The sequence below is a fragment of the Neovison vison genome, chromosome 1 (assembly GCF_020171115.1).
Source record: "Neovison vison isolate M4711 chromosome 1, ASM_NN_V1, whole genome shotgun sequence".
Taxonomy (NCBI): Eukaryota; Metazoa; Chordata; class Mammalia; order Carnivora; family Mustelidae; genus Neogale; species Neogale vison.
The window spans coordinates 316,279,529-316,291,094 of record NC_058091.1 but is presented as its reverse complement, the minus strand read 5'-3'; the positions used below and the strand labels follow the sequence as shown (position 1 = coordinate 316,291,094).

At 64.4% G+C, this 11,566-nt stretch overlaps 1 protein-coding gene across 1 annotated transcript in view; it reads right to left on the bottom strand.

Annotated features, from left to right (window-relative positions):
- Positions 1–11,566, bottom strand: part of SLC6A3 (solute carrier family 6 member 3) — a 32,752-nt gene continuing 21,186 nt past the window's right edge. Inside the window, exons 8-14 of the mRNA XM_044241869.1 lie at positions 9,946–10,058; positions 8,689–8,817; positions 7,915–8,014; positions 5,505–5,605; positions 4,149–4,316; positions 3,234–3,305; positions 1–24 (exon numbers count right to left, since the gene is read on the bottom strand). Coding sequence (XP_044097804.1) covers positions 1–24; positions 3,234–3,305; positions 4,149–4,316; positions 5,505–5,605; positions 7,915–8,014; positions 8,689–8,817; positions 9,946–10,058 — 707 coding nt within the window. The remainder of the gene's footprint in view (positions 25–3,233; positions 3,306–4,148; positions 4,317–5,504; positions 5,606–7,914; positions 8,015–8,688; positions 8,818–9,945; positions 10,059–11,566) is intronic.

Genomic DNA, 11,566 nt, shown 5'->3' with positions numbered 1-11,566 from the left:
CTACACCAGGAGCCAGTGGCGAAGCTAGGAAGGAAACAGGTTTCTTCAGAAGCAAAGCAGGGGGCTACCTGGCTCCAGGCGGCTCCGGCTGCCGACCCGACAAGTTCCCGGAGACGACGCGCAGCCCAGGAAGCTCAGGTCTGATGCCCTCGTGAACCTTCCAGAAACCCCCCTCACGCACACACCCTTAAGTTAAATACGTAGACGCGAACGACCTTCAGCCTGTGCAGATGCCTCGAGTAGGTCTGCGGGCCAAGAGCAGAGAGCACTGGGGCCGCGAGGGCCGGCCGGGAGCAGCAGCTACCGCGACCCGCGGGCAGGGGCACATCGGAGACGGGACAGACCGGGGGTGGGGGGGGTGGGGGTGTGGGGGGAGTGCGTGCCGGCAGACCAGGGGTGGCCCGAGGCCCCTTTCTGCCGCCTCCTGGGGGCCTCTGCTCCCACCCCAGGGCAAGGCTTGTGTCTCACTTGGCATGAGCTCCGAGGCGCGCCGGGGAGGCCAAGAGCGACCAGCGCGGGTGTGGAGGTCGCCGGCAGATGCGGCTGCCCCCATCTGCCCCCTACCGTGCGGCTCTGAGTGCGAGCCGAGCGATCACGCCAACGGCGAGAACCGAGGGTGAACGCTTCAGACCGAGCGCCACAGGCCCCGCCCCGAAACAGCTACGCCCGGGGTGGGAAGAGGCCCGACCCCCTGCGGCCGGCACACGGCTGCCCCGGTGTCCGGGAGACCCGGGGCTGGGCTCCCCAGGGGCTGCAGCGAGGCGGGCAGCCCCCGCCCAGCAGGGCCATGTAGGGCGCGCAGGTGGACGGGAGCTGTGGAGCCTTAGAGCTCCATGGGGGCGCCCCACTGCAGAACGATCGAATTTCGGGAACACAGAAGTATCTCCGGACGCAAGGAGACGAGGGGGCAGGGGGCACGCGGAAGACCCGGCCCAGAGCAGGAGACCAGAGCAGGAGAGCGTTTGCCTCGGGGGTGGGTGGGGGAGGCTCCGGCCGCTCACGGGATCAGTGTGAACTTCTGTGCGGCAGTGGGAGCGGTTTGATTTTTAGATAAAGGACTCAAAGCGGCTGTGTGTGCACTGACAAGAGGCTGCTGCACAACGGTGCCCCCGAGTCACCACATTCACCCAACTCCTGAGAGAGCGCGAGAACCCAAGGGCAGGGCAAGTGTCGCACAGCAGAGCCCGAGGGGAGCCGCGCAGGAGGCAAGGTTACGAGGCACGACTGGAACGTTCCCCAGACAGACAAAACACATGGACGTGCAGACCCCGGACACAGGCACGGTCTCCAAGCGGCAGCCAAGGAGCCAGCGAGAACGCGCGAGAACGCGGGGTCTCACGACACCGGAGACAGCGGTTGAGACCCTCCTTCCTTAGAGGGGCCAAATGAAGACGTTTCTGGAAACACAAGAGTGGGGAAGTCGATCGAGAGATCTCCTTAAAGGAAAGTCTGAAAGATGTTTGATGTTAAAGCCAGAAAATGATGCTCCAAGACGTAGATGTCAGAAAGTCGGGTGGAGAACGAAGCAGTCTCGTGCACGTTAACCCAGGGAGTGTTTCTGTACAACAGAGCATAATTGTAACAGTCCTAGTTTGTGGGTTAGAAAAGACCGAAATGGAGCACTGGGCACTAACAGCGTGATAACTAGCAGGAGGAGTCCTAAGCCCTTGTGACATTGAGGACCGGGTTGAGATACTGTGTCACTTCATGCATGCAAAGGGCGGCACGTATGTCACAATTCCAAAGATAACTGTAAAGGAGTGACGTACAGGTCTGTAAGCAAGTCTGTGAGTTCCAAACAGAGAGAAAACATTTAAAAAGGGGGGGAAGCAAATCCCCCAAAGAGCAATCCATAAAAAGGTAAAAAGAAGAAAAATACACATTAAAAATGGGGCAAACATAGTTAAAAAGCATAGAATCAAGCTGAAAATAGCAATAATCACAACAGACGTAAAGGGACTCATCTTGTCAGTACAAAGTCCCAGCTCTGCCGAAGAGGGCTGCGTTCTGAGATCGTGGCGAAGGCGAACACGGAAACACTGTAGAAGGTGCTTCTGGCAAACTCAGGGGACACCTGCTGCAAGTACCGTGTCAGACCAGAGGGCTGCCCGTGCAAAAGCAGCGCGAGGGAGAGGGGATGTGTGAGGTCCCAGGGGAGACACGGCCATCCCAGACGCGTGGTTATCCCGGAAAGCAGCCGCACCATACATAAAGCAAAAAACTGGGGGGGGTGATGGGGGGCACCTGGACAAGTTCGCGACAGCCTGCAAACCCCTCCCAGTTCTCACCGGAAGCAGAGCTGAAGTCAGTGACGCGCTGCTCCATCTGAGCGGCAAGGCCACCAGCGCAACGTGACAGGCGCAAGGAGGAGCGTGTGCCACCAACTACAGGACACACGTGCACCCACAGATGTGCATCCACAGATGTGCATCCCGTCTGCCACGGCGGGTCAGGGGCTCTGCCACTCCGAAGTCCTCATGTGCCCCCAAGAGCAGGTGACCCGATGCAATCATATCAGACACTGATCCCCCAAACATCCACGAAACATCCCCATAGATGTCGGGATTTGCAAGCAAACTTCAAGCAACTCACGGGTGGACGAAATCACATGAAAACTAAAATACCCTTAACACCAAAGCATAAGGACAAGGCTGTGCTACGTATGGCCACTGCGCCCCAGACAAGGCCTTGAGAGCTTCTACTCGGAAGAAGAGAGCTTGAGAATGAGGGACATAAGGTCTCATTGGGGCAGTTAGCGTAAGTGCAAGTGAGGAAATCCAAGGAAGGCACGGACCCAACCCTGCCACAGGCCTGGTGAGACCTCCACCCTCTCCCACTGGAGGTCCCTGGCCTCCCGGCTCTCTGCAGCCCCCACCCCAACAGTCTGCAGCAGCCTGAGTGACCCCTGGGGTCGGGGTCTGACAGAGCACCCCAGCACCCCAACCCCGTGAGGGCAAGGTGCAGAGCTGTTTCGGGCCCTTTCTCTCCTCCACTTTAAGCCTCTCCCCCCTTCTGCTTCCTCTTTCTCCCAAGCTTTCTCATTCTGCCTACTGTGTGCCCCCATCAGTTCAGGGGTCCCCGGAGGGTGGCCCCAGGCGGCCCCTGGGACAGGCGCACAAGCATTCTCCTGCCTTCCCCAGCGCAGCTCTGTGGCCCGCAGGGGCCCATGGCCTAGGGGCTTGGGTCAGGCCCGAGTCCTCCCTGCGGAGGGCGGCAGGGCGGTCCGCACTCACCCTGAACTGACGCACCTCCCCGCTGTCCACCAGCTCCCGCTCCTGCTCCGGGGTGATGGCGTAGGCCAGTTTCTGGAAGAGAAGGACAGGCCGCGGGCAGCAGTGCGCTCGCGAGGCCGGGCCCCTGCTGACTGCGGTCAGATGCTGGGGGCAGGGCTGGGCCTCCCCAGACCGTGTGGCCGAGCTCAGTGCAGGGAGGACAAGCCGCTGTCTGCGGCACGCTTGCCCCGGGCTCTGAGCAAGGGCGCCCGGCATGCAGGTCCCCGGGAGTCTCGAGGCCAGGGGACCCTGGGGCGGGGGGCTGGCTCAGACTCCGGCGCCTCGGGCTGCAGGCCGCGCCTCCCGTCCCCCCACCCCAGGGGCCTCGGCTGGGCCCTGCGGCCATGGAGAGGCGTGGGAGGGGGGTCCCCACTGCGTGGTGCGGCCTGCTTTGCGGCGGCTCCCCCCGTCCCGCCCGCCCTGGAGCCCCTGAGACCCCGCCGGCCCAGGCCCGGCCTGACCGCCGAGCACCGCGGGGTGCGCGGGGGCCGCGGGGGCCGCCCAGGACCGGGCTGCCCGCGGTCCCGGGAAACACGGGGGTGTGCGGGGCTCTCCTTCCAGGGAGGCCGGCGCGGGGGCGAGAAGCGGTGCCCTGGGGACCGGCCCCGCCGCCCCCGTCCCCGTGGCCTCGCCCGCGCCGCTGCCCGCCCGCCGCAGCCGGACGAGCGCGCGTGAGCGCAGACTCGGGACGGGCGGCCACGCACGCGCACGGCCACGCACGCGAGGACGCGCACGCACAGGAGGACGCGCACGCGCACGCAGGCCCGGGCCGGTCCTCCACCGCGGCCGCTGCCCCCGCCGGCCCTCCCCGCGGGTCCGACCCGAGTGGGCGCCCGCCCGCCCGCGCTGCGGGGTCCCGGCGGCCCGCGCACGCACCTCCCGCAGGGAGCCGGGCAGGCTGCAGAACTTGTAGGCGGCGTAGATGGGCACCATGGACATGGAGGACGTGGCGATGGCCCAGCCCAGCGCGTTGGCCCACTCGGGGAAGACGTAGGCTCCGTAGTGCGGGGGCCTGAAGGTCACGATGCTCACTACGACCACAAACTGCAACCGAGGGCGGAGGGCGGCTCTCAGCGGCGGGCAGGAGGGACCCGGCGCCCGGATCGCCCGGAGGGTCTCCCCGACGCGGCCGCTGTGGGCTCCGCGTCCTGCAGGCGGGGCCGGGGATGCCCATGGCCCACGCCCAGCCCCGTGTACGGTGCCTCGGGGGGGCTCATCCCGGGGAGACCCCGCCTGGCTTCTCCGACGTCCACACCGGCCCCTCAGCCCTCCGAGCACAGCGGGCCTGGACGTGCTGGAAGCAGGCCCCAGGCGTGGGGTGGGGCCTCGGGAGCACCGGAGTGTCCGGGCTCAGCTCGGGGAGACACTGCGGGTCATGGCAGCCGCCGGACTCCGGCTCCCCCCCTCCATGCCTGCCTGCCTCTCTGTCTCTGTGTCTGCTTCTCCGTCTGTCGCTGTCTGTCTCTCCGTCTCTCCCTGTCGTCGGTCTCCATCTCTGTCTGTCTCCACCTCTGTTTCTGTCTCTATCTCTGCCTCTCACTAGCTGGTGGGCGCAGGACAGCAAACTCCTCATCTGTTGCTGGTCCCAGACATGCTGGGGGTCAGGGAGATGTGCATCTTTGTGAGTAGCTCCTGCAGCTCTCTGCTCAGAGCAGCACAGTCCTTGAACGGCCCCTGGGGTCACCAGTCCAGACTGGGCAGGACACATCAGGCTCTATGAGCCACACAAGGACAGTGTCAGCTGACGTCGGCGGGAAGCACCTGTGGGCCATGGTAAGGGGGTCCGAGTGGCCCTGTTTTAATGAGGCCGGTGGCCAGCAGCCTTGGCCCAGGGGAGAAGCCCATAGCCCCAAGGAGAAGCGCCAGGCGGCTAGCAGACGTGCTCTCAGTAGCTGTGCTGTGACAGCATCTGAGTCACTCCTGTTTTTGTCATTCGAGTCCTCAAGCCCCCCTCCCCCCAGAAGTCTCAATTCCATGACTGTCCTCAGGGGAGGAGCCAGCCACTGGCCACTGGCCAAGCTCAGCTCTGGCCTCCCTCCGTGGCAGAGCTGTGAGCCATGGGGTAGAATCCCCGTGGGTCCCCTGTGAGGTTTCTCAGCAGGTCCAGAGGGTGGGGGCCACCTTCCCGGGACCACGGAGGATTGTAAGGGACAGCCCCCTCCCCAGCCGCACAGGAGCAGAGAGCCCGGTGTGTGTGGCCTCGGGGGACCTGGGTGGTCGGGGGGTACTTACCAGGAGGAAGCAGGGGCTGACAAACTTCCAGCACAGCCTCCAGTACAGGCTGGGCCGCTGCCCGGTCATCTGCTTGATGTCCTCGCTGAACTGCCTCACGCCTGCGGTGCACGAGCCGCGTGGCCAGTCAGGACGGTGCCCAGCCTGCCCCGGGTCCTCCCCCCACTTCCTGTAGCTCCTCCCCGCTAGACCTCCCCGGGGGCCTGCTGGCCGGGTCCCCACGCGTGTTCACTGCGGCGACACCTCAACTGTCATGTGCCCCCAGAGCCCTGCCCTCTCTTCCTCCTCCTCCTCCCACAGCCCCTCCTCTCATGCCCTGGGCTGTCCTGTCTCCCCTTGGCCGGAACTACTGCTTTTTCTCTTTAAAAAAATTCTGGTGAAATGCACGTGACATACCAAGTTACCATTTGAGCCGTTTTTACGTGTGGCGCTCAGAGGCGCCGACTCACACTGCTGTGCGACCGTCACCACCGTGGGGTGGTCCTGGCTGGAAGCGTCCCATCTCTCCGCGCAGCGCTGACTCTCCCTCCCCCGCCCCGCTGCGGCCCGGTCACACTAGCCCACCGCGCTGTCACGCTGCCACATTCTGTCTCCTGGGCGTGCAGTCCTACGGGGCTTGTCCTGCTACGACTGGCTTATCTCACTCAGTGTGCTGTTCTCAAGACTCCCCTGTGTCCTGGCAGGTGTCAGAACGTCCTTCCTTTCAAGACTGGACAATGTTCCAGGCTGTACTTGCCACTGTTACTTCTGAAGGAGAGCTACTTCTAGAAGCTCAGTGTACCGGCACTTTCTCTAGGACATCTCACCGGTGATTTCTCCCACCGCGCGTCTGGCCTGGCTTCTGCTCAGACGACCACAGCTGGTCCACTGAGCCCTGGGTGAGTCTTGCGGGTGTCACACTGGGGACCCGTCAGGAAGACCCCTCTATTCAGGATTCCCTCTGTGCACACCAACCCCATCATCGGAACCCCGGACATGGAGATGGACCAGGGCCGCACTAGAAGGGAGAAGGGTGAGCCCAAGGCCAGCCCCTGGACCCCTCTGGACTCGGCCCCACGAGCAGTCAGGGCAGTCCACGGCCCCTCTCAGTGCTGGGCTGTTGGCTCGAAGACCATCAGGGACCCTTGGTGCACAGAGAGCCTGACACACTCTGATGCATTGTGCAAGAAACACAGACTGCGTTTGGGTCAGGGATGGGAATGGCCATTTGGGGAAACAATGTGGACTCCGTCTCCCGAGGGTCTGGGGAGCGGCGGTCGCCAGCGTCTCCCACCAGTGCCAGGCTCATGACCGAGGGACACATTTGGGGCACTTCCTCTCTTTCACTGGGGGGTTTCCTTTGGGGACAGGGGAGAGAGCCCCATTCTAAAGGATCAAGTATTAATTCCAGGTGCTAATAAAAGCACAGAATGCAGTATCTCCCTTTCCTGTACAAAAGAAACTAGAATTGAAAATCTGTTCCAAAAACACGAGCTGCATATCAGGGCAGTCTCTCGAAGCTGACATGCTTCTTCAGGCCACGCTGCCCATGGCCCCGAGGCAGAGGCCGTGCATCCTGCGTGACACTAGGGTTCCCACGGGGTGGGGGACCCGGCACAGCACAGCAGGCCGTGAGCTCTGGGCCGGGGCTCCCAGCCAGGGAGGGGTGCGCCCGTTCCCAGAGCTGTCCCTGCCGACTGTCCGGAGGGGCCGGGTCGGGTGCTCTGTCCTTGCGGCGCAGCGGGTCAGCACGTGGGGAAGGAACAGGGCCTTCTCCGGCTCGGGGGCCCACGGCAGTCACAGTGACCAGGATGACTTGGGGGCCTGGCAGGGGCGGGACAGCCGTGGCGGTAGGCGGCCCCGTCTAGCCTGGGAGCCAGCCACCTGCCAGAGGAGTTCCGCGTTCTACCTCAGGAGCCAGCGGCCGGCAGGCCAGCCGTGGCGGAGATGGCAAAGGCTCTGCCCCTGTGTGGAGCTGGCGTGTGAGCCGCGGTGCCGCGCAGTGTGCCAATCCGCCCCCACCTTGTGAACTGCGTTGCTGGTCCTGGTCCCCAGTGAGGAACAGGCCTGTTTCCGGGTGGGCGGCAGGGACCGCCCCTCCACTGGCCCCCATGAGCCATTCTCCCACAGCGACCACGAGGCCGTGGGCCCGGCACCGTCGGTGGCTACATGGAGCAGTGCTGACCACGGTAAGCATCTTGGCGTGCCCTGGCTAACTGTGCTCGTCGACACGGTGAAGCAGACCCTTGCCAGCCTCCTGTCCTCGCGGGGCCGTGGCAGCCACCGCTCGGAGCTTCCCGGAGCTGACGCGGCAGGATGGAGGCAGCACAGGGACCGCGCAAGGACGCCACCGACTGGTCACAGCCACGGCACGGTGGCTGGGTCTGCTGCCTGCGGATGCACCCCGGCCCCAGAGGGGCTTCGCCCTTACCGTAGAACCAGGCTACCCCGATGGCCTCGACGAGCACGCCGAAGAGGATGGATGTGCCGGCCGCAAAGTGGTCCAGCAGCGTGAAGACGTAGATGCCGCCCTGGAAGAGGGGTGCCCGCTGGACTCGGGGTGCCGGGCACAGCACGCCTCCCTGGGACACCCAGAGAGATGCTCTCCCCAAGGAGACGCCAGGCCCAGTTGAAACTGGACCCAGTTCACAGACATAGTCTACTCACTCCCCACAGAGTCCGACAGGAGCGGCTGGAATTCGGTCCACGCACAGCCTCTCACAGATGTGCCTTCTGCACGGGAATGGGAAGGGCCTCTCCTGTCCCCCACCCACCCCGCACTCCGGCTGCAACCAGAGGTGAAAGCAATAAAAATTGGAGCGGCCAAACTTGGGAGTGACTCTGTGGGAGGGAAGGTGGCCCAGCCCCTCTCCTCATGGTCAGGGGCTGGCCCCGCAGATCCAACAGGGAGGTGCTCAGCCCAGGCTGCTTCCAAGGGGGCCGTCGGGGAGCAAGAGGTCCACGGACCACGGCTATGCCACATGTGGCCACAGCGGCTCCTGGTGACCACGGCCACCCTGTGCGACCACACAGTCCCACACGTGACCATGGCGACCCACATAGCATTAGCGTAGCATTAGCATATCATTAGCATATCATTAGCATATCACGACAGGTCACGGTCAGCCGCTCTCAGAGCTGGCCGGGCTGCCCGACCCCAAACGCTGCTGCGACCTCGCCCGGCGCAGCGAGAGCTGGTACGTACGTTGGTGACGCAGAAGAGCGAGAGGAGGAAGGTGGCCAGGACGACGAAGAGGGTGAAGAGCTCCCGGTGCCGGTGCAGCAGCTGGAACTCGTCCACCAGCCCGGTGATCACCGACTCCATCCCGCCCATCTGCAGCCAACAGAGCAGGGGCGCTGCGGGGCGGGGCGCGCTTTGTGTCCAGCCCAGGGCCCTGACAGCCTGGGCATGGGCGCGAGTGGGGGCCGCACAGCGTCTGGGGCACAGGGGCCCTGCGTGCAAGCCCTCGGCCATCGGAGCAGGGACCCGGGGTGGACACTGTCCCCGACAGGATGTGCTCAGCAGCCCACGTCGGTCGCGTGGCTCCATCCGCCGATGGCGCCACAAAACCCCGGCCCGTCCCCCCCAAACACAGCAGGGCCTTTGTCTGCTCTTGGGGAGGACCTGGCAGGGCCCTGGGCGCAGCCTTCCTGACTCTGAGTGTTGCCGTGAGGGGGTCCTCCAAGCCTCCTGCCCTGCGTGGTGACCCTCCTTGCCCTCCTCCTCTAGGACGTGCTATTCGTGAGACTCATCCCAGGCAGATGTGTGGTCCAGGGCCGTGGCCCCCCAGCAGCCGTTGACCAGGCTGCCTGGGAGATGAGAGCCAAGGACCAGGGCGTGGGATATGTGGTTCTCTACACTTTCCGGGAAGCTCCGGGGGACAGGGTACCCATGGCCACTCACGGGGACCCTGAGGTCTCAGCTGTTGGTCCTGAGCAGGCGGTGGGGACCCAGGAGTCCAAGGAAGCCCGCATTCTGCTTCCCCAGCTCACTGCCCCACAGTCAGGCAGATGCGCCGGGAGCACACGCACACCCAGAGGGCCGCACCCGGGATACTCAGTGGGCGGGGCTTGGGCTGCGGCCGGAGCCCTTGCTGGCCCGCTGTGGGTGCAGCCGTCCCTCCTGGGGGGTCTGGGGTCAAGGAAAGCCGGAGGGACTGGCCCTGGCTCTGGGTGGTCCTCACCACGTTCCCTGGGCTGCCCTCCCACGACTGGCCTGTGGCATGTCAGGGTCTGTGGTGACCTGGGCAGAGGGCACGGTGGCTGCCCCGAGGGAAGAAAGAGGGTTTGGTCCAACACCCCACCCAGGGAGGGCCCCGAGCACTCGTGGGGCCCCTCCTCCCACCATGCGGGCCCCCCCCCTTGGGGTCGCCTGCGTTTGCCTGCCCCGTGAGGGTTGTGGGGAGGGGCGAGGCCGTCCCGCGCAGGGCCCCCTGGCGTGCGAGGTGCCAAGGTCACTCACGGCGCTGTCGATCCCCAGGGTGAGCAGCATGATGAAGAAAATGACGGCCCAGGCCGAGGACAGCGGGAGCGTGGCCAGCGCCTCTGGGTAGATGATGAAGATCAGCCCGGGCCCTGCAGACGGGTCATCCTGTTACCGCCGCCCACAGCCTCCACTCCCCGCGGGGAGATGACCAGCCGCTGCCGGCGCCTGCCCCCCCGCCCTCCCGGAGGAGTCCTCTCTCCGGGGAACGCAGGGGACACCGGGCCCGGGACTCCAGTAGTGGAAAGCTGACGTCAGCTGGAGGCCCGCACCTTGTTTCTCTGGGCCCTTCTGGTCTGTGTAGGGCTGTGGGGGCCGGAGGTGGCGGGGGTGGAACCAACCCAGAGGAGGGCGGTGGGGGGGGCACCTGCCCACCGCCCTGGACAACCTCCCGCAGGCCTCCTGGTCTGTTCTCCGCACGTGATAGACACACGTGTGCGCCCACACACGTACACACGTGCACACACGCACACATCTGTGCGGACACAGGTGCGCACACGCGCACTGCGGTGCACTTAGCAATCTGTGAATAATTTTCCGTGCCAGTAATTACTCTGCGTCTGATCTCTAAGAACCATGTGAAGAACATGGACATGCTCGGCTCCGTGAGTGCGGGAAAGGGGCAGGTTTCTGGGCACGCGGCCGCTCCCTGGGACCATTCCCTGCCGGGACACGGGGAGCAGGGCCGCTGTGTGGAAGACAGGCACGCTGGAAGGTGCACCGCCCCTCGCCCTGCCGTGGGGTCTGGGTGGGCTCGGGGGCCGTGGGCCGGAGGGGGCGAGGGGGCGGGGGTGAAGGCCGTGCGGGCCTCCGCCGGACTCGCGGCCATTTGGCTGTGATGACCCCAAAGCAAAAACATTCCCATCAGAAGCTGGAATCCGTCTCAGGGTGACTTTTAAAAGATGGACCTGCGTAAGTCACTCGCACGGCCTCCCCGCACCCGTTACGCATGAGGACGGAGCTTCCCCAACCTCTCCGCCCTCAGTGGGGCCGCGGCGGGAGCCAGCCAGTGGGATCGGGCTCTGAGGGATCTTTGCAGAGAGCAGAGCAGAGCCCCAGGGCCGAGCTCAGGCCTGCGCTCTCCGCGGTTCCCGCCCACAGGCGAGGGGCACCGTCCCCGCATGGGGCGGAGGGAGGCTCTTCCAGACGGTCCGAAGCCTCCCTGCCACGAGCCGCAGACCCGGGAAGAGGCGGGTCGGCTCCCTGGAACGTGAGGTCAGTGTCCTCACCCTTCAGTTCCGTACCTGAGCTAACATTTCACCCTGTTTTCTTGAGAATTAGAGCCGTAAATGACATTTACTTTACGGGTCGCGGAAACGCACAGAAGACGCTCTCACTCCACTTCCAGGGCTAATAGAGGTTCCGTAAGCCGCTGCTATTTATCGTAAAAAAGGGCAGAAGCACGGGAAATGCATAAATGCAGCAGCGAGTAAATTTCACTGCTCTGTATTTATTTGCTTTATGTTCCCATTCTCCCGCTTTTATTGGATTTTTTTCCTGGAGGCAAGAATGCGGACTTAGGAAGCCTACGCGCCCAGCCCCTGCTTTCCCCACCAGTCCCGGGGGGCGGGACCTCTGCTTCCTACTTCCAGAGTGGGGT